At 47.4% G+C, this 23,184-nt stretch overlaps 1 protein-coding gene across 1 annotated transcript in view; it reads left to right on the plus strand.

Moving 5' to 3' along the window:
• The first annotated feature begins 1,482 nt into the window (after positions 1-1,482).
• LOC310960919 (PH and SEC7 domain-containing protein 1-like) overlaps positions 1,483-23,184 on the plus strand; it is a 64,731-nt gene continuing 43,029 nt past the window's right edge. Inside the window, exons 1-9 of the mRNA XM_083932784.1 lie at positions 1,483-1,615; positions 2,828-2,945; positions 4,498-5,053; positions 6,461-6,928; positions 17,740-17,934; positions 18,778-18,858; positions 20,025-20,137; positions 21,807-21,865; positions 22,050-22,139. Of these exons, the coding sequence (XP_083788910.1) occupies positions 1,484-1,615; positions 2,828-2,945; positions 4,498-5,053; positions 6,461-6,928; positions 17,740-17,934; positions 18,778-18,858; positions 20,025-20,137; positions 21,807-21,865; positions 22,050-22,139 (1,812 nt within the window). The 5' untranslated portion in view covers position 1,483. The remainder of the gene's footprint in view (positions 1,616-2,827; positions 2,946-4,497; positions 5,054-6,460; positions 6,929-17,739; positions 17,935-18,777; positions 18,859-20,024; positions 20,138-21,806; positions 21,866-22,049; positions 22,140-23,184) is intronic.

Raw genomic sequence — 23,184 nt, forward strand, 5'->3', positions numbered from 1 at the left:
ACGCCTCAGCGACCCGGTTTGGTTCGGGAGTCCCGATTCATCGTGCAGCTCCAGTCCCAAGCTGACTTTCCGTTCTCCGGGAAGTCACCAGCAGACGTTCTCTCCCGGCCTTCGCCAGTCGGCTTTGGACCCAATCGGCAGGGCAGCTACCCAGAGGGCTGTGGAGGAGTTTGGCTCCCCTCTTCTGAGGATTAAACTGGCGCACGCACTTGAGCAAGCCTCATCCTCGCGCTACAACCCGCAGCCTCGCTGTCAGTCCTGGGCCGGGTCTCCCGTTCAGCGTCAGAACCTCAAAGACCACCTCACGGATAGGAGCCAGGCGGTTTGTGGGCTGCCTCGGAGCCCGGCGTCAGACCAGCTGTCCTCGCAGTCCAGGCAGTCTCCTCACGTGAAGCCCTGTGTCGAGCCCCAGAGCGCTCTGCACTGGTCAGCAGAGGACAGAGCGGGGGTGGGCAGTCCAGCAGCCGCCAAAAGACTCATTCACAGTTCCTGCAAGAGAAGCACTTCACCACAGGGAGCAATCCTACAACTTGGCAATAATGTCGAGGGCTTGAACCAGTTGAGTGACAGTAAGTCCTCCTCTCCGGCTCACAGCCCTGAAGTGGCCCGCAGGTTAGCAGAGGAGGCAACCAAAGTATCTTCTATTTTCACAGAGGCACGACGGTCCTCATTGCACAACGCTTTAGGCGAGCCCGCTGGAGACTTTCACAACTCCGCTCCAAACGCACAACAGTCTAAGCAAACGCTCAAGATGAACATCCCTTTAAACGAACAACAAACGCCAGCAACTGACAACACAGACTCTCACCAGCCTGAAACTAACTCCCGCAATACTTTCCAAACGCGCCCGGAGGACTGCGTTCACAAGTCCCAGCATCAGAGCTCAACTTTAGGTTCCCCCGCCCTTCCCTCACGTGTTCTCCGTCCCTCTCATCCTCCCACTGAGCTCAGCTCGCCCATGAGGGACCCCAGGCTATTCCAAGCTGAGCTCCGAGCACCGGATACCCCGACCCTGCACCGACATCAGCTCCCGCAGTACGCCAGAGACTCCTGGTCCCCGAGCCTGGACAAGAGAGGAGACCTGAGCTGTTTCGAGAGGGGGGAGTGCACGGAGCTCGCTCGCAGGCTCTTCATCAACCAGAGTGTTGAGGAGGCTCCAGTCAGCTGGACGTCCAGGCAGCAGTGGGGGAGTCAGATGGAGAACAGCCCGCGGCCGAGCCCCGAGGCTGGATTTGGATCCATCAATGAGCAAACTCCTAATCGTCAATCCGGTCAGCGCCACAGGCCGCTCAGTCCCACGGCCCAGCAGAAACGAGCAGAGCAGAGGAGGCGAGAGATCCTGCTTCTGGGGCCGGTGGTGCTGGACTCTCCGGAGGAGGACGAGGGGTGTGATGAGGAGGGACAGGGCGACGAGATGGAGGGATTTGAGGCGGAGCAGCAGCAGCGGGTGGAGGAGCCTCTGGAGGCGGAGCATAACGGCGCGATGGGAGGGTCGTCATCTCGTAGCTCCAGCGGGGTTACGGGCAGCTTGGGGGACAGGGACTGCGTGTCCCCCGAGTCCAGTCAGTCCAGTCACCAGAGCAACGAGACCGGGGCGGCCACCTCAGGAATACAGGTGGGCACTGGGTGAAGTGGCAACGCTCATAACTGCATATTTCTAAATATAATTTAGAGACTTTAGAGTTAAAGGAATTTGTTTGTTTGTTTTAAATAAGTTTGACATTTTGGACGATAAACTTTAATTCCCTTTACGTGTCAAGAGTTTGATGAGACCGTTAATAAAAAACAGAAATATGTGCAGTAAGTTTGGAGCTGGAGGCAGTTAGCCTAGCTTAGCATAAAGACTGAAAGCAGGGGGGGAAAGCTAGCTTAAAGTGCAATACATCGAGACAGTTTTTTGTGTAACAACTATTAACGGAGAAATCCAGGAGAGACGTTGCTAACAGTGATTAGCTCGGGGCAGTACGGTGAAGGCATTCAAAGGTCTTTTTTAACCACTAATGCTGCTGAAAATAACAGCAAACCTCTGCAGCAGCATGAGAAGAGTCCCTACACACACAACAAAGCACCAATGGGCTCCTTCCTTTGGGATTGACTTTGGTAATCCACTGTAATGGACTTTACTATGAGAGGAGCTGGTACAGGGGCCAGTAGGTAAGTCTTTAAAACTCTCTTTTAATAAACTCTGGCTTCACTAACTACGCTGTTGCTGCTTTGTTTTGTGTGTAGGGACTCTTCTCATGCTGCTGCAGAGGTTTGCTGTTATTTTCAGCAGCATTAGTGGTTAAAAAAGACCTTTGAATGCCTTCACCGTACTGCCCCGAGCTAATCACTAGCGACTCTCCTGTATTTCTCCGTTAACAGTTGTTACAGGAAATGGCTTATTGGATTTATTAAAATGCATTTGTCGAAAAAGACCCTGGGATGATTTTACGCCGGAATTTTACTTTAACTTAAAACTTCAAAAACCTCCAGATATTCTTGTTCTTGTATTCTTGTTTATATTACACACAGACAAACATGTAAAATAACTCTTTTTGGCTATTATATATTTTAAAACTATAGGCTACCACTCCCATGTTTGTGCACTTGAACTAGAGCCAGGAGACGATTAGCTTAGCTTAGCATAAAGACATGAAAGCAGGGGGAAACAGCTAGACTGGCACAGCGTTTGTGTCTAGGGTCTTTATGCTAAGCTAACAAACTATAACTCATATTCACAGACATGAGGTATTAATCTCAGCTAGCACAATAAGTGTATTTCCTAACATGCGGTACTCTTCCTTTAGAGCTGTAGCGCGTCTGTCTGTGTATGTTTCTCTCGCAGACGGACAGCGGCTGTGCGGCGCCCGTGCCCTCGCTCCATTGTCAGAGGATCGCTCGCGCCAAGTGGGAGTTTTTATTCGGGACCCCCGCTGAGGAGGCGGCGAGCAGGGGGGAGAAAAGTGAGAGCACGTCCTCCTCAGATTCATTAAGTTACTGCACGTTCATGTTACACCACAGTGAAGGTTTTTACATGTGTATGATAAAGTTTACATGTCAGTGGGATGTAAAGGAGCCAATTCAGCCACTGTTTGTCATTTAAGGCATATTAAATTAGCACATATTCAGATGCATAATGTTAAATTTCCTCCTGTTTGAGGAATAATGTTCCATAAACAGTGTCCAGCTGTTATTAAAACAATGCAAGTCCATTCTCATGACAAGTTTTTAAAGATTTACGTCTCATGAGCTTGTCATGTGTGACGACGGAGGATACACGGAGGAGGGGACCCAAATACCAACGTGGTCTCATGGGAGGGCGTATAAATAGCACGCCACTTTTCATGACTTGCATGACTTTTCGCGTGCATGTCTACGCATATTAAGCTTTTCGCGTGTCATTTAACGCCCGTAGTTCCCCAGGGTTAGGGTTAGGGTCAGGGTTAGGGTTGGGTTAGGGTTGGGTTAGGGTTGGGGTCAGGGTTAGGGTCAGGGTTAGGGTTAGGGTCTGGGTTAGGGTTAGGGTAAGGGTTAGGGTTAGGGGTTAGGGTTAGGGCATTTCGCGCCCGTTATTTCAGCCATCCCTCACATGAAATATTGATTTAAAAACAACCCTCTGACAGAAAGCTCCACCGCTTCGTATTTCTCCGGAAAGTAGCGGAGAAATGCGAACACGTGGGTTTTCCCTCAATGACATTTGTGCGTAAAATGACAACGCCATCTCTGCACTATACAAGTCTATTGAGACTACATGGCGTGAAATGACACGCAAAAAACATGACATGCGTTGTAATTAATTACGCGAGATGGCTTAAGAGAAATAGCGTGTCATTCACACGCCTTTTAGTGAGACCAGGCTGCAAATGCAGACACTGAACTCAGGAGATGGTATTAACAAATTTAATAAAACTAATTTACAAAAAGTTGCTTTAAACACAAAGGAAAAACACAAAGAACCAGATACAAACTGACACGATGAATGCACACAAGAGGACAGGTACACAGGGAGACATCAGGGTATGTTGAGGGTATGATCCGGCACTGAGTGAGGCTCAGGACCGGGTTGATATACAGAGTTACAGGTGATCAATGCTAACAAGGATCACCTGCCAGGAACACAAACTCAACCAGAGAACAGAAGGAAAGCACATACAGAAAAACACCAACAGAGGGAGACAACAACAACGATTAAAGAGGAGAGGAAGAGACTGTCCAGAACCACAACAGAGCTTTGAATAAAAGATAGAAGAAAGTAAATTACACCCCTCAATCTGAGGAGATATCCACCTTAAACCATCTTATATACGTTTAACCTCACATTCACAACTAAACTGAAACATTCAAGATAGAAATAAAGGTGTAGTTTCCTGTTTTAACCTCTGTTATTACTTTAAAATACCTTTTTTGTTCCATTAAAACTCTGCAAGTTCACTGTTTAATTAGCAGTAATTAGACGGTAAATATAACGTTTCTAAAAACTCATCGATGTTGGGGTTTAACTCTCTCCGTGTGCAGATTCTCTGGAAACCTCCACAGCTCCCCCCAGCGGTAACTCCAGCGAGTCTCCCACCCCGACGCCCCCGTCCTCCCTCCCTCTGCTTTCGGCCAATCACGCGGTGCAGCACGTGGAGGTCGAGCTGGTGACGCCCCCTCCGGCCGTGATGGGGACTTCACCCAAGACCGGCATCATCCGCCGCACGTTAAAGTACTCAGAAACCGACCTGGACGCCGTTCCCCTGCGCTGCTACAGAGAGACGGACATAGACGAGGTGATGCTGGCCGAGCAGGAGGACGCAGACTCCGCGTTTGGGAGCAACCGCAGCGTGCAGGGCACCTCTGGGACTGGCAGCAGCCCAATGGGGGGTCTGGGTTATGGGAAGACGGATGGGGAGGAGGAAGAGGAGAGGAGGGGAGAGGGGGAGGAAGAGGAAGAGGAGGAGGAGGAGGAAGAGGAGGAGGAAGAAGAGGAAGAAATGGTGAGCTGGGCCAGTGTGAGGATGCAAGGAGACAACAGGAAGCAGCAGTACGCAGCTCAGGAGGAACCAGAGGTGTTTGGTCACCTTCTGAAGAGGTGAACGTGAAACACACTCACACACACACACACTCCTGCAAACACACACACACACACGTTCACTAACTCTGCTGAAGCTGGATTTCCCCTGACCTACATTCTGATCTGAGTTTGGAATCTCCCTCGTAACCTAATTTTCAAGTCGACTGTAAACAGGTTTGGTGGCGTCTCACTTCCTCCTGCTATAGAAAGACTCACAGATGGATTACTGAACCGCAGAACCACCAAACACACAAAAAACATCACACAGAGATGCCAAATGGCTAAAAATGTACACAAAATTACTACAAACTACCCAAAATGACTAGACTAGAGATTCTAAATGGCAGAAAATACACAGAAAACAACCATTAAATGTAAAGAATGAACTACTAAGAACATGCAGTATTGAGAAAAAAAGAACTAATAAAATTAATGACCAATAAAAGTTAAAAAAAGAAATGCAAAACGACAAGAAATTGATGCATAACCACCACAAACAATGCAAAATGACCACAAAGAGTTGCTAAATGACTGAAAATAGACACAGAACTATAACTATAAATGACCCAATTGCTACAAAGAGCCACTAAATAACCATAAAGAAGCGTAAAAAGACAAAAAGATGATGCAAAATTGACACAAAAAGATGCAAAATGGTTCAAAATAGATGCAAAGCAATCACAGGAACGCAAATCAACCACAAGGAGCTGCAAAATGACTTCTTATAGATGTTATAAGATCAAAAAGAGACATAAAACCATAACAGAGGTGTAAATGACTGAAAATTGACCACAAACATACTCATACCAACTTCAAACGACCCAAATGACCACAAAGAGACGCAAAATGACCACGAAACGACAAAAAACTGATGCAAAAGCACCACGAAAACATGCATAACGACTAAAAAGAGATGCTAAATGACTGCAAATAGTCACATAGAAGCGTAAAAAGACATAAAAATGATGCAAAACCGCCACAAAAAGATGCAAAATGGGTCAAAATACATGCAAATTACTAAAATCGACTACAAATGTGCACATACCAACTTCAAATGACCCAAATGACCACAAAGAGACGCAAAATGACCACAGAACGACAAAAAAGCTGATGCAAAAGCACCACAAAAAGATGCAAAAAGCCTAAAAATGGACAGAAAATGTCCACAATGAGACACCGTACAACTGCAAAGAGACCATAAATGACTCCAGAGACGCTGAACGAGCTCAGAGAGACGCCAAACGACTGAAAACAGATACAAAAGAACCCAAAACATACAAATAACGACCACGAATGACCCAAACTACTGCAAAGACACGACAGCAGACGACCACAGAGGGGCACAAAGTGACTGAAGGTAGACTCCAGGGGTGTTGTCTCATGATCCGTCCCTTCTTCACACATCGTGTGTCTCTCTCTGTCCAGACCAATGGAGACGTTCTTCGACAGCCACCACCCGGCCCTGAAATCCCCCATCCTGGTCTCGGGTCCTCGCTGCGCTGCGGAGGACACCTTCAGCCGCCACTTTGAGACCATCATGGAGTCTCACCGGGCCAAAGGCACGTCCTACAACAGCCTGGACAGCGAGGAGCTGCTGACCTCCAGCACCCAGACCGTCCTGACCTTTGACCTGCCCACGCTGACCCCCGCCATCCACGGGCCGGTCTGCCAGAGCGCCAGGCAGATCGTCCAGCTCAGCTTCGCCCCGCTGGCGCACGACGAGAGGCCCAGCATCTCCGACTCTATCTTCACCGTGACGGGGGACTCGGACGCCACCAGAGCCCCGTCCAGCGAGAGGCTGAGCAGCGGCTCGGACGACACGCCGCCCAAGGGGCGAGGGTGTTCGCAGCTGGGGAGCAGCTGGTACAGCAACCCGTCTTTCTCATTACCCAGGTGAGTCAGCAGCAACACGTCGGAGTCTCTGTCTGTCTGTCCTACGACTCTCTGGACGACCGTTCATCCGATCGACTTCACACTCGGCGGGCGTGTCACTGAGGGTCGGAGGACGTGCGGTGTTGTGTAAATATTGAGAGGGGACCACTATTAACGTCTCGGAGTCACCAGTCAGACACAGAGACGTCACCAGTCAGACACAGAGACGTCACCGGTCAGACACAGAGACGTCACCGGTCAGACACAGAGACGTCACCAGTCAGACACAGAGACGTCACCGGTCAGACACAGAGACGTCACCAGTCAGACACAGAGACGTCACCAGTCAGACACAGAGACGTCACCAGTCAGACACAGAGCGTCACCGGTCAGACACAGAGACGTCACCGGTCCGACACAGAGACGTCACCGGTCAGACACAGAGACGTCACCAGTCAGACACAGAGACGTCACCGGTCAGACACAGAGACGTCACCGGTCAGACACAGAGACGCCACCACTCAGACACAGAGACGTCACCGGTCAGACACAGAGCGTCACCGGTCAGACACAGAGACGTCACCGGTCAGACACAGAGACGTCACCGGTCAGACACAGAGACGTCACCGGTCAGACACAGAGACGTCACCGGTCAGACACAGAGACGTCACCGGTGAGACACAGAGACGTCATTGTGGGTATCGTCTCTATCAGGACACATCCAGTCTGACGCAGTTTCCAGTCTATACGTCATCACGCCGTAACACGTCACACGCATTGATGACGTCATGGCGATGCGTGGCTTTGTTTCCAGATCTTTCCGTAGACCTCGGAGTTTTTGTGCGTCTTGTCGACTGTTTTTTAATCTTTTCATCGACCAAATCTGCAGTAAACACTCCACCTCCGCATCACACCAACGTGAACCTTTCACCGCCATTGTTTGAAATGTCGGCGCATGGTCCCTCCTTCTTTTTTCTATGTCCCAACAGGCGCACAGGAAATGACCTCAGAACCGCCGTAGGCTTCGTGCTCGTACACGTGCGCACGTTCGTGCTCGTACACGTGCAAACATGCTTTACTAAAGCCCACCTCTCCCAAACGGGCCGTGGACGGCAAGCGTGCCGCTCCCAGACGTGGTACGGTTGCACTCACACTGGTCAAAGGAACCAGACTTTAGCTATGAAACCTGTTTGGGCACGGTACGGATGGTCAGTGCTTCTGAGCGTCATTTTAAAACAACGCCACTGAAACATGGTGATCGTTTGTCTCTCGTTTACATGTTCTCACCTCTGCGTCCTGGTCCTTCAAAGATGCAGAGAGATTTGTGACCAAAGGAGGAACGAAAAAGAGAAATGAGAAGAGCTGCGTAGTTTTCCAGTTTGTTTTTTTGGGGGGTGTTATCTCTCCAAAGTCTTCAGATCTCTGAGTGACAGTGAATCTGGGTCATGTTTGATCCCTCTCCACTGAAACAGAGCAAGTGCAGCGTGTTTATTTAACAGCGTGTGAAGATACAGCCTCAGTAACATACAACACAATAATAAGAGTTTAAAAAAAGAAGTGCTAAACGACCAGAAATTGACGCAAAACCACCACAAAAAAATGCAAAATGACCACAAAGAGATGCAAAATGACTACTTATAGATGTAAAAAGATCCCAAAGAGACATAAAATGAATGCAGAGAGATGTTAAATAACCACAAACGTACTCATACCAACTACAGATGACTCCAAAGACACAAAATGACCACGAAACGACAAAAAGTGGATGCAAAAGCACCCCGAGAACATGCATAATGACTAAAAAGAGATGTAAGACAACCACAAAGAGATGCCAAATGACTGAAAATAGACAAATAACCTCTATAAACGACCTGAGTCACTAAATCACCACATAGAAGCGTAAAAAGACAAGAAGATGATGCAAAACCACCACAAAAAGATAAATAATGGGTCAAATTCAATGCAAAACAATTTAAGAAATGCAAATCAACCACAAAAAGAACACAAAGAGACTGAAAATTGACCACAAACGTACTCATACCAACTTCAAATGACCTAAATGACCACAAAGAGACGCAAAATGACCACGAAACGACAAAAAGCTGATGCAAAAGCACCAGGAAAAGATGCAAAATGGGTCAAAATAAATGCAAATCAACTACAAATAGAACACAAAGAGACATAAAACCATAACAGACACAACATGTAAATGACTGAAAATCGACTACAAACGTACACAGACCAATTTCAAACGACCCAAATGACCACAAAGAGACGCAAAATGACCACGAAAATAAACACATAACATCTATAAACGACCCCAGTCACTAATCAAAGTCACACTTCTGTTTTCTCTTCATCCCTCTCGACTGAAACAGGAGTGCAGCGTGTTTATTTGACAGCGTGTGAAGCTACAGCCTCAGTAACATCATCACTCTGCATCATGAACTCTTCTCTCTGCGTCGCAGAAACACACAAAAGTCAACACGTCTCCTTCCATTTAACTCTCATGCAGGAGCATCATGATCTGCAGAGTGCTCGGTGTTACTTCAGTATTAATGCGGTTTGAATCGGAGGTCAGGTCCCCGGTAACGGACCGCTGTGGGTCTCCAGGGGACGAGGGTCTTTGGTCCGTGTGGTCGTCCTCCTGCAGAGCTCTGCTGCAGTGCTGCCGTCCTGGAGCCCAGCAGCTTAAGACTGAAGGTCGCTGGAAGGCTGCACCGTGGTCCCCGTGTGTGTGTGTGTGTGTGTGTGTGTGCGTGCGTGCGTGCGTGCGTGTGTGTGTGTGTGCGTGTGTGTGTGCGTGTGTGTGTGACAGAGGCAGATGGCTGCTGCAGCACTGAGGGGTTCACCTTGACTCTCTTTTAAAACTCTCCACAGACGTGTGAGTCAGCACGCTGCTGCACGCTGCTGCACGCTGCGTCCGCTCTGTTCCAACATGGAAATACAAAAAGATTTGGGGTTTTTGAAACCGACACTTTGACGTCAGAGCGTTAAACTTCGTTAATCTGGTGAATTTCTGAGCTGGGATGAAAAAAAGAGCATTTTCTATGTGGATTGTGCACCAATGTGACTCTGCAGAGGTCCTCAGAGGCTGCTGCTTTACACAAATATGCAATATTATACAATTTACATTCAATATATTATACAATTTACATTTAATATATTAAACTGCCGACCTGTTTAAGAAATGCACACTTAGAAAATAAAGAAAACTGTCAATAAAAATAAAACAAATGGCTAAATAAACGTCATGTTCAGCATCAGTGAACTGCACATTTCTAAATAAAATAAAATAAACAGCTTAATAAACAGTATTATATCTGTATTATTCAGCTGCTGAACATTTAAAAAATAATCAATAAAAATGAATTAAATAGCTTAATAAATATCATGTTCAGCTTCAGTCACTTAATTTATATTTAAAAATAATAAAAATAAAATAAATAACTAAATAAACGTCAAGTTCAGTATGATGCAACTGCCTAATATTTAACAAATAAATAAAAAATAAAACATATTACTAAATATCATGTTCAGCTTCAGTCAATTAATGAACATTTAAAATATAATAAATAAAAATAGAATAAAATAACTTAATAAACGTCATGTTCAGTGTGATGCAACTGCCTAATATTTAAAAAATAATAAATAAAAATAAATTAAAAAGCTAAATAAGCATCATGTTCAGCATCAGTCAATGAACATTTAAAAATAATAAATAAAAATAAAATAAATAACTAAATAAACATCATGTTCAGCTTCAGTCAATTAATGATTTGAAAAAATAATAAATAAAAATAAACTATTAAAAAAACGTCATGTTCAGCTTCAGTCAATTTATGAACATTTAAAAAATAATAAATAAAATAAATTACTAAATAAATGTCACATTCAGCTTCAGTCAATAATTGAACATTTAAAAAATAATAAATAAAAATAAAATGAACAGCTTTATGACACTTCTAAATCACCTGAAGCATCTTTTTCTGCATCATATGCTCTGAAAAAAAAGATTTTCATATCAGAAAAGCCACAAATTCTAATTATCAACATAATCAACAACATCATAATCACTGTAATCGACATTTTCATATAATAAATACAAAACACGACGTTCTGACGCTGTGAACTTAATGTCTGCAGTAATAAACACGCAGATTAAACCCAAATGAAGGTGCATCACTTCCTGTTGTGTGTGTGAACAGAGAACTCTGATGTGTCCTTTAAACTCTTTCCTCTTCATGTTGCATGAAGAATTTTCCTTCACAACCGAAGCAGCAGCTTTCCTAACCCATCTGAAGCCCCCCCCCCTGCAGGATGTGTGGGGTTGCGGTGTGTGATTGCGGTGATGTCTTGTGAGGTAGAGCGGCGTTGTGAATGTCACCTTAACTTCCTGTGGCAGCACTGCAGAGGTAGAGCGGCTGCAGCGTCTCACCGCGGTGCGTTCACCAGCAGGTGGCAGGAGAGGACAGGAGCCAGTGCTGCAGGTGGGAGCAGCAGGAACACGGTTTAACGTCCCCAGCTCATCACTGACATTACGACACGTAGTTTCTGTATTGCACGTTTACTGAAATGTGATTTTCAAATATGCAAATGAGGCATTATCTTGTGAAATATGAGCTGATTTTCATACATTTCCAGAAGAGAAATGTGGACGTTGGTTAAATCCAGGTTCAAAATTCAAAGCCCCTGAACCCCCACACAGGTGTTTCCAGGTACTCTGGCTGATTAGACCTTAACCTTTGACCTTTTCACTATGGCAGAGCGCAACGCGAGAGTCGTGAACGGTGAGAATCGCACGCTATTAAACGTGTTCTGCTGCTGTGAGCGGGTGGTTTTTGTAGTTGGTTGGTTTAGCGCCCCAGAGCAGACGCTAGCAGCACGTCAGGATCTGTGGGTCCACTGTGATCCACTTCACCACGACACCGAAAGCACTTGAACGCAACGCACTGGTCATTTTTCATTCATTCATCTTCATCCTCTTGTCCCTGTCGGGGTCGCGGGGGGGCTGGAGCCGATCCCAGCTGACATCGGGCGTGAGGCGGGGTCCACCCTGGACAGGACGCCAGTCTATCACAGGACACATAGAGACGAACAGAGACAGACAACCATTCACACCTACGGGTGATTTAGAGTCATCAATGAACCCAACACCTGCACGTCTTTGGACTGTGGGAGGAAACCGGAGAACCCGGAGAAAACCCAGCAGGACGCTGGACAGGACGCCAGTCTATCACAGGGCACATAGAGTCGACAGTGCTAACCACTACCCCACCGTGTCGCCCAGGATTGGAGCGTCCTGATCTAATTTACAGACACAAACAGACAAAGTGGAGTAAACACCTGTTTCATGTGTTTTTTGGATGTTTGTGTCTGAATGAAGACAAAGTTCCTGAAGCTAAACACCCGTGCATGAAACAGTTGAGTCTCTCCTTAAACATAAACTCAACTTCCTGTTAAAACTCTTTCTACACGTTTGCCAAACCCCACTGGGCTTGTGCAGGTAAATGTTTGCTCAGTCAGGACCTTATCGCGCTCCTCTAACCGGCCGCCCTGCAGCTGTGGAATCCAAGGGGCGAGGCGGCCGACGAGACAAATATTTCTGAAGTCCACACTTTTGATTAAAGTTGGAATTTCACTCCCCTCCCTCCGTCCCTCCCTCCGTCCCCTCACATCACCCTTTTCTCTACTCTGCACCATTAGACAGTGGCTCATTGTGCAGGGCTGAGAGGGGGCGCGGTTGTGCGGGGGATGCCGTCAAAGCAACAGGCCGACTCTCTCAGGACCCCTCGGCTCTTTATGACACAATGCAAACAGGTGGTGGAGCAGGAACGTCAGTGAGCGAGTGCTGGAGGCTTGATCTCATGATGGCGAACGCTCCTGCAGACCCTGATGAAGCGTGTGCTGTAAACAGACTCCACAATGAGCCAGGGCGCTGACAAAAGGCCGCCTCCTCTCTCCACCTGCAGTCGTGGTTGTAGGGGAAACAGGCCCACACCCAGCGGATACACGGAGCTTATTTAACCTGACACCGCGTATCTTTGTTTTCTCTGTAGGTGTGCGAAAAAGCTCTCACCACAAACACAGGGGAGCAGAATTTGTACAACACCCAAAAGGATGGATATACACTGAGTGGGTGTAATTGGAGATGGAGAGAGAGAGAGAGAGTGAGAGAGAGAGAGAGAGAGAGAGAGAGAGAGAGAGTGAGAGAGAGAGAGAGAGAGAGAGAGAGAGAGAGAGAGAGAGAGAGAGAGAGGAGGGGAGAAGGAGAGGGATTTTTAGGCAACAGACAAGCCAAGTTTCATGCCAATGCTTTTGAATCCAAGGTCAGCAGGGGACAGTGAGCGTTTACACAGTGGGACAGGGAGGGAGAGAGGGAGAGAAGGAGAGAGAGAGAGGGAGAGGGAGAGAGAGACAGAGAGAGGGAGAGAGAGAGAGACAGAGAGAGGGAGGAGTGGAAAGAGAGAACAGAAACAACAGCAAACACTCTCAGAGGGGGAAAAAGACAGAGAAGGAGAGGCTTTGCAGGAAAAACAGCTCTCACTTTGGCGGGCGGGGGAAGGAAAGGAGGATCAGATGACAGCAAACACGGAGGGAGAGTGAGAAAGTGGAGGACAGAAGAGGGGGAGACATGCGGTTCGACTCGAGCAGGGGAGCGTCAGAGTCCGCGGGAGAGAGCGCAGGTGTTAGTCGGTGATGCGTTCAGGTGACGGGGCCGGGAGGAGAGGAAGGGTCAGCAGTCTGAGGTGGCGAGGTGGAGGTGAGGGGGCAGCGATGAGGACGCCGTCTGTCCTCTGCTGTCAGGGCTCAGCTGCGGTCGGAGAGGACAGGTATTTGTCCATTAGGCGGTCCTGCCACAGCCACAGGTACGTCCCCCACCAGGAACACGTCTCACCTGTCCGCGTACGGTACATCAGAGGATTAGAGCTGAACTTTGTATCCAAGAGGAAACGAGTCAGAAGTTTAATTCAAAGTCTGTTCACTTCAGTTTACCAACAATTTGAGGTATTTGTACTCTCGTCTCTCTAATGTCCAGCAGGAGGAGACTCCACTTAAAGCTTCATTCTCTCTAATGTCCAGCAGGAGGAGACTCCACTTAAAGCTGCATTCTCTCTAATGTCCAGCAGGAGGAGACTCCACTTAAAGCTGCATTCTCTCTAATGTCCAGCAGGAGGAGACTCCACTTAAAGCTGCATACTCTCTAATGTCCAGCAGGAGGAGACTCCACTTAAAGCTGCATTCTCTCTAATGTCCAGTAGGAGGAGACTCCACTTAAAGCTGCATTCTCTCTAATGTCCAGCAGGAGGAGACTCCACTTAAAGCTGCATTCTCTCTAATGTCCAGCAGGAGGAGACTCCACTTAAAGCTGCATTCTCTCTAATGTCCAGCAGGAGGAGACTCCACTTAAAGCTGCATTCTCTCTAATGTCCAGCAGGAGGAGACTCCACTTAAAGCTGCATACTCTCTAATGTCCAGCAGGAGGAGACTCCACTTAAAGCTGCATTCTCTCTAATGTCCAGCAGGAGGAGACTCCACTTAAAGCTGCATTCTCTCTAATGTCCAGCAGGAGGAGACTCCACTTAAAGCTGCATTCTCTCTAATGTCCAGTAGGAGGAGACTCCACTTAAAGCTGCATTCTCTCTAATGTCCAGCAGGAGGAGACTCCACTTAAAGCTGCATTCTCTCTAATGTCCAACAGGGGGAGACTCCACTTAAAGCTGCATTCTCTCTAATGTCCAGCAGGGGGAGACTCCACTTAAAGCTGCATTCTCTCTAATGTCCAGCAGGAGGAGACTCCACTTAAAGCTGCATTCTCTCTAATGTCCAGCAGGAGGAGACTCCACTTAAAGCTGCATTCTCTCTAATGTCCAGCAGGAGGAGACTCCACTTAAAGCTGCATTCTCTCTAATATCCAGCAGGAGGAGACTCCACTTAAAGCTGCATTCTCTCTAATGTCCAGCAGGGGGAGACTACACTTAAAGCTGCATTCCCTCTAATGTCCAGCAGGAGGAGACTCCACTTAAAGCTGCATTCTCTCTAATGTCCAGTAGGAGGAGACTCCACTTAAAGCTGCATTCTCTCTAATGTCCAGCAGGAGGAGATTCCACTTAAAGCTGCATTCTCTCTAATGTCCAGCAGGGCGAGACTCCACTTAAAGCTGCATTCTCTCTAATGTCCAGCAGGAGGAGACTCCACTTAAAGCTGCATTCTCTCTAATGTCCAGCAGGAGGAGACTCCACTTAAAGCTGCATTCTCTCTAATGTCCAGCAGGAGGAGACTCCACTTAAAGCTGCATTCTCTCTAATGTCCAGCAGGAGGAGACTCCACTTAAAGCTGCATTCTCTCTAATGTCCAGCAGGGGGAGGCTCCACTTAAAGCTGCATTCTCTCTAATGTCCAGCAGGGGGAGACTCCACTTAAAGCTGCATTCTCTCTAATGTCCAACAGGGGGAGACTCCACTTAAAGCTGCATTCTCTCTAATGTCCAGCAGGAGGAGACTCCACTTAAAGCTGCATTCTCTCTAATGTCCAGCAGGAGGAGACTCCACTTAAAGCTGCATTCTCTCTAATGTCCAGCAGGAGGAGACTCCACTTAAAGCTGCATTCTCTCTAATGTCCAGCAGGAGGAGACTCCACTTAAAGCTGCATTCTCTCTAATGTCCAGCAGGGGGAGACTCCACTTAAAGCTGCATTCTCTCTAATGTCCAGCAGGAGGAGACTCCACTTAAAGCTGCATTCTCTCTAATGTCCAGCAGGGGGAGACTCCTGCTTCAAAACAGTAGTCTCTAAAACCACCGCCCTCTGCCACCATTGTTGTTTTTTACAGTCGATGTTGAATACCTGCACAATAATGACTTCCCATCATCCTTAGCTGTACTTTCCACACACACAAACACTAAACTAAGATGTTAAACACTGTAAACATAACTGCTAAACATTAGCAGCTCCATTTAGCTCCAGGTCCTGCAGCGCCTCAGCCTTGTGGACTTTCATTTACTTTGTGGAAATCAAGTTGACCATTGAACCCTGGTGGCTTTCTTTCCCCGTCAGTTGTGTAATTAATCACTTGTTTGCTGTGGTGTGATGTGGCCTGACTCATTTACAGTGTGAGGATGTGTAAGTGTGGGAAGCAGAGCCCGGGGACTGTGGCTTTGTTTTTCCTTGGCTCGTTCCTCACGCTGAGAAATCCCAATGAGAGCTCTGCGTGTACAGGAAGTGTTTCTCTGCTTTTTGGAGCTCTCTGCTGTTAAAGCGTCATTGTTGACTGTCGGCGCGGCTGGCGTGACTGGAATCGTCACACAGCTCCGACATCTGAAAGCAGCAACACGTTCAGTCTCATTTTAAAGTCATCAGGACACAGTGAGTCAGGGTTTGGTTTGGTGGAGGTTTATGTTGTCCAGGTGATCTCTGACCTGTCAATCCAACATCGTGGGTGACAAATACATTTAAAATCATTAAAAATAGATTTAAAATGACAAGAGAGGAACAAAACAACAACATAGAAACATAAAAGGTCTAAAAATAGATGCAAAACAATCACAAAAGATGAAAAACGTAGAAATAGACGCAAAACAATCACATAAAATTGCAAAATGTCTAAAAATACATGAAAATGAATAAAATAGATGCAAAACCATGTACCGTATATAAAGATGTGCGACATGACGGCTCTTAAAAGCATCTGGATCACCGCCCTGGCTGCAGTAAAGGTCATTTATTTTGGCTTTAGACCCTGCATGAGACTTTGCTCCTGTTTGAGTGTTTTTACTGTTATTTTCATTATTATTGTTTCACTGTTTTTGTTGTTTTGTTTTATGTTTATGATTATTTTATGTGCAGCACTGGTTGTTTTTAAAGCACTCTGTCCACTAAACATCGTATGTAGATATTCGTGCAGATCATATCCAAACTCGGTGAGAGCAAGAGGCTAATGTTAGCGCGTATGCTAGCAGCAAACAACCTGGCCAATGGGTTGGCGGTTCAATCCCCGCCCCGCCTTAAGTCCTGATCGTTGGACTCAGTGGCGCCATAAGCGGCCAAGAGAAGTGGCATGTTATTATTATTATTATTATTATAGAAGTAGTCCAAGATTAGTCGGAATTTGATGTTGAAAAGACGACCAAGCACGTTTCACTGCTCAAGTCTAGTTCGTTTGACCAGTGTGAGTGCAACCGTACCGCGCCGCGCCTGTTGGGACATAGAAAAAAGAAGGAGGGACCAAAGGAACATGTGGGCGTTCCCTTATTGTGGAGGGAAGACTGTTCCAGGTCCCCCCCTACAACAGACGACACATCCTTCACAGCGCAGTGCACCTGTGGGGGATCTCACAGTCTCCTCTGACCCGAGCCCTGGTGCTCAAACCCTCCAGAGTCCTTTACTGTATGAGTGCAGTCAGTGGTGGTGGAGAAGCGAGACCACAGAGACTTTTATACACGCAACACGCAAATCTAAATGTTTTAAAGTGATGGAAACTTAAAAAATTGTGTTTTTTAAGAGTCTTGTAGACGTGGTAGGAGAAGGGTTTTGTATCCAGGGCTCTTTTATGGAGAGATTTAACTTTTATCTTCCTTTTAAGCGACTTTCTCTTACTGTTTCCATCTCCTGTGTTTTAAAAACCCTTAAGATCAGTGCTGCACAGGTCAGATATGAGTATCATTGAATTATTGATATACTAAAGTTATTACTTTTATTATTATATCACCATCCTTCTCTGTTCCTCCTTTCTCTCTTTTCAATTATTTACAAATCTCTGTCATTGGTCCCTCTTCCCCTTCCTCTCCTGTCCATCTGTCTGCGTCTAATCCCCGTCTGTCCCTCTGACCCTCTCAGCAGGGACAAGGCCCGCCTGGCCACGGATTCAGAGCTGGACCAGGACCTCAGCGAGCGCCTGGGCCTGGGCAGCAGCGACACCCTCACCAACGGCAGCCACCGCGTGGACGTGGCGGCCGCCAGACGCTTGGCCAAACGTCTCTTCAACTTGGACGGCTTCAGGAAATCTGATGTGGCGCGTCACCTCAGCAAGAAGTGAGCTGCTGTTCTTGTTGTTGTGTTGTGGCTTTAAGGGCGCACTCACACTGTGCCTCCGTACCGTGCCCAAACACGTTTCATAGCTAAAGTCTAGTTCGTTTGACCAGTGTGAGTGCAACCGTACCGCGTCTAGGAGCGGTATGGTTGCTGGTCACGGCCCATTTGAGAGAGGTGGGCTTTAGTAAAGCACGTTTGCACGTGTACGAGCACGAGCGTGCGCACGTGTACGAGCATGAGGCCTACGGCGGTTCTGAGGTCATTTCCTGTGCGCCTGTTGGGACGTAGAAAAAAGAAGGAGGGACCATGCGCGGACATTTAAAACAATGGCGGTGAAAGGTTCACGTTGGTGTGATGCGGAGGTGGAGTGTTTACTGCAGATTTGGTCGATGAAAAGATTCAAAAACAGTCGACAAGACGCACAAAAACTCCGAGGTCTACGGAAAGATCTGGAAACAAAGCCACGCATCGCCATGACGTCATCAATGCGTGTGACGTGTTACGGCGTGATGACGTATAGGCAGCAAGAAGCATTCTCCGAGGCCCAGGTAGTGTGAGTACAAACGGGCCTGGAGGGGGGGACAAGGACCCTAAATCCCGGGGCACGGGACGGAGGCACAGTGGGAGTGCGCCCTTAGTGTCTCCAAAGGGAAGTTTTCAGCAGGGTGCTTGTCTCATAGATATAAAAGAGGGTCTTCGCACTGACACATGCACCCTGGGAATCTACTTGAACGTTTGTTTGACGTGTTGTGCTTTTATGGTCACAGGAGTTTTGTGTCGTTTGTCGTTTTTCAGTTGCCATCCTCATGTTTTTTCCTTTGTGTCTCATCTCGTCCGTTACAGTAACGACTTCAGCCGCATGGTAGCAGAAGAGTACCTGAGCTTCTTCAACTTCACAGGCCTCGCTCTTGACCAGGCGCTGAGGTGAGAACACGTCACAGGGTATTTTTAAACACATGTGAAGTGAAGAAAGGGCCTTAAAATATCCCTGACAGTGTTTATTATCACATGAAGTAATGCTGAATGTTAACTATTGTCTGGAAGTGTGTTTTCAGAAACAAATACACAAAAAAATAAATGTTTAAATGATGATTTTAAATCGTGACTGCGCTCTTTATGTGTGTTTTCTTCCCTTCACTCGATTTTGTATCACGGCGGCTCTGATTTGGCCTCAGTTTGATGAGAATCTGCAGATGATTCATATTTGTTAGTATTTAGTATTTAGTGGATCAGTCCCAGCCTGGTCCTGGTCCTGGTCCTGGTCCAGTCCCAGCCTAGTCCTGGTCCTGTTCCAGTCCCAGAGGCTTCCAAGAGGCTTCATCAGTTCATGTACGCATCCGACCAGCCTGCCCCTGCTCCTGCCTACTGGTCCTGGTGCTGGTTCCATTCCCAGCCTGGTCCTGGTCCTGGTCCTGGTCCTGGTCCAGTCCCAGCCTGGTCCTGGTCCTGGTCCTGGTCCTGGTTCCATTCCCAGCCTGGTCCTGGTCCTGGTCCAGTCCCAGCCTGGTCCTGGTCCTTGTCAGTCCCAGCCTGGTCCTGGTCCTGATCAGATGTGTACATGAACTGATGAAGCCTCTTGGATGAGAGGTGAAACGTCTTCCTGACAAAGAACCAAGTCCAGTTGCTTTTGACTGAAATTGCTTTGAGGAGAACGACGACCTGGACACATGAGCGACTGTGGCTTAGTGGAAGAGTAGGTCGTCCTCCATTTGAGAGATTGGCGGTTGGATCCCCATCGTCCACGGTCCGCATGTCGAAGTGTCCTTGGGCAAGACACTGAACCCCGAATTGCTCCCTGTGCTGATCATGGGTGTGTGAATGTGGTGTGAATGGTCAGATTAGATGGTCTGTAGGTGTCCACCGCCATCAGTGTGAATGTGACAAACACTGTGAAAGCACCTTGAGGAGTCAGAAGACTAGAAAGGTGCTTTATAAGTACAAGTCCATTTACCATTCAGCATGAGAACATCCACAGGCGTATTCAGTGTCCCACTGATGAACACTGCTCTCTGCAGGGCAGCTGTGGTGTTGCATTTAAAGTGAAATCACCGTGTTTACAGTATCATTTGCACTCTGTATTGTGTCTGCAGGACGTTCCTCAGGCAGTTTGCCCTGATGGGGGAGACTCAGGAGAGGGAGAGGGTCCTGTCTCACTTCTCCAAGCGTTATTTGGACTGCAACCCAAAAGTCATACCATCGGAGGGTGAGTGTGGCTGCGGAGGAGTGTTTAGAAGCAGCAGCAATGAAAAAAATCACATTTCAGAAGTTGGTAGAAGCCAAAAACAGCTAAAAGATGGTGAATATAGTGCATTGGGTTGCTGTTTTAATGTAACCTTAGTGCAGCTGAATTCACACGATAACGCAGGTTTACACGTGACCCAACGGGGGCCGAGGACACAACATGAAAAAGCCCCATCTTCCCCAAGTCCCAAGTGGCCACAAACACTGATTGAGTTGAATACTAAGAAAAAGGTTGAAGGGACGACACTAGATAATGATATATATAAGCTGAGCTACAGGCTTCAGGGTGGACTGAGGCCAAACCAACAAACAAAAGCTTCCTGTCGAGGAAATAATAAACCTTACCTACTTACCAACTTAAAAAGAAACAAATGACCCACGACCCAACGGGGGGTGGGGGAGAAGGGCACCCTGGAAACTGTAAACGTTAGCTAACGTAAGGGTGGCGCTGCTCTGTTGCTGCAGAGGCGGATCAATGCACAGGCTGGCCTAGGCTGCAGCCTGGGGGCCCAGGTGTGCAGGGGCCCTGCATTGGCCAGACTGTTTTAATGTCTTTTAATTGACCTCACTGGGAAAAAAACAAACTTGGCTCCTATTGTGGCCCTTGAAGTCACTGATTGGACATATACGGGACACATTTACCCATCAGCTTCCATCATGTGGCCGGTTCATGATGTCAGTATTGTTGTTACGGTTACTGGACGGTACGGCGGCAAAAGGTCAGAAAGGAAACGTGACAAAAAAGAAAAGCACAACGAATGAAAGAACAGCGGGACAAAGATCTACTAAAGAAAATTCCTACATTGACAGAATTGTTAAAGGCTGCAGACTTTTCTTCTGTTCTAGAGTTTTTTAATCTGATAAAGCTGATTAATGATGTGGGGCCCAAACAAACAGGAGCCCAGGAGCCCCTGACCACCTTAATCCGGCCCTGCTTGTATGCTGTTTGTGTGGCCTATACTGTATGTGTGCATTGTCTGCATTTGTATTATTTATTTTATGTATAGCAGCTTTATGTGACAGCAAGGATGATAAAGGATGATAAAGTGAATCTTATCTTCAATCTCCACTTTTAAAAAGAGACAAAATCGCTACGAAACTTAAGCTTGAAAGGAAGATGAATTTGAAATTTAAAGGATTATATAATTTAAAAATGACACACAATCATGCCACCGCATTTAAGGGTAATTCCAGGGTCTTTTTCGGCAAATACACTCATCAAATAAGCCATGTAACAACTATTTACTGAGAAATCCAGGAGAGATGCTAACAGTGGGACGTGGCTAACACTGATTAGCTCGGGGCAGCACGGTGAAGGCATTCAAAGGTCTTTTTTAACCACTAATGCTGCTGAAAATAACAGCAAACCTCTGCAGCAGCATGAGAAGAGTCCCTACACACACAACAAAGCAGCAACAGCGTAGTTAGTGAAGCCAGAGTTTATTAAAAGAGTGTTTTAAAGACTTACCTACTGGCCCCTGTACCAGCTCCTCTCATAGTAAAGTCCATTACAGTGGAAGGAGCCCATTGGTGCTTTGTCTTCTGTTATATGATGATAGTTTGTTTGTAGTTTTGGATCATGGACGTCTCATTTGGCAGCAGGAGCTAATTCAGTGTGTTCATCCTTTTAGATGCAGTTCACACCCTCACCTGCGCCCTCATGCTGCTGAACACTGATCTGCACGGTCAGGTGAGTAACAGTAACTCCTGTCAGGTGGCATAAACGTGTGCGTATGGGTGAAATAGAGAACCTTCTATACAGTAAGGGTTGGTTTCCGAGTTGTGTAGTATTATTATTATTTCCTGTTTAATCTTTTCCGTTTTCTTTTTTCTGTGTTTGAAATTGAAGTAAATTTAAATGTCTCTTCTCCCAGAACATCGGTAAGAGGATGTCGTGCACGCAGTTCATCTGCAACCTGGAAGGACTGAACGACGGCCAAGACTTTCACAAGGATCAGCTCAAAGTAAGCTCACGTCTAAAATAGCTCACACACGCACACACACACACACACACACACACACACACACACACACACACGTGCATGCTGTCGTGCACCACACACACACACATCTGTGACATGAGAGCGATCGGACCGTGTGCCAGCGTTGCATTGTCCCTCAGAGCTGGCTGTCTGGTCTGCACTTAGCGCCAGCTGGCGTCCGCCTCATCTCCAGAGGCCTCCAATCAGGGGCCTGCCTGGGCCCGCCACTTCCTGGTACACTCGGGAGGACTAATTGTTATGTGATCTGGAGACAAAGAGACGCAGCTTCTCCTCGGGGGTATCTGCGCGTGACGTCAGATCAGGCTAGATGTGGAACGGTGGATCCGGACCCGTCAGACGTGGGTTCAGACGGAGGCCCGGGGACACGTGATGCGGTGAAATAACCCAGTCAGAGTGGAGCTTCCTGTCCATTTGCGAGCCTAATGATGATACCGTCTATCAGTTCTGTCTGAAGAGTGGTCCGTCAGCTTGCCACGGGCCCCGGAGCGCCAGTCAACAAGTTGTAACGGGGTATTTCTGATGCACGAGGGAGCGAGAGAGAGGCCACGTCCGTCTGCTGGAATGAAAAGCTGTTATTAAGGGCAGATAGCATCCAGGCCACGCCAGGCAGAGAGAGGGAGAGACAGCCCCGCAGACGTGCATTAGCCCGTACAGATCCAGGAACAGCCTTTTTAATCATGCCTTCCACTTTCCACAAGCTCCTTTATTCTCTGTCTCTCTCAGAGCGACTCTTTCTTCACCCGCCAGCTACACTTTCCTCTCCTCTCTCTCCTCTCTCGCTCTCTGACTCTTTACACATCAGCCGCCCGCTCTCACTCCCTCCTTATCTCAACCCCGTTAAGCTCCTCACCGTGTAATCTCCGTCTCCTGACTGTGTCTCGCTGCCACCTTTATCTGCACTCCTTTCACCTCCACCCCAGTTCTGCCTCCCCATTCCTGACCGAACCCCTCCGCTGTCTCCTGAAGCTCCTTGTCCTCTGCTTCCCTCTCTTCTCTCCTCCGTGAC

Source organism: Echiichthys vipera (assembly GCF_963691815.1).
Source record: "Echiichthys vipera genome assembly, chromosome: 18".
NCBI classification, from domain to species: domain Eukaryota; kingdom Metazoa; phylum Chordata; class Actinopteri; order Perciformes; family Trachinidae; genus Echiichthys; species Echiichthys vipera.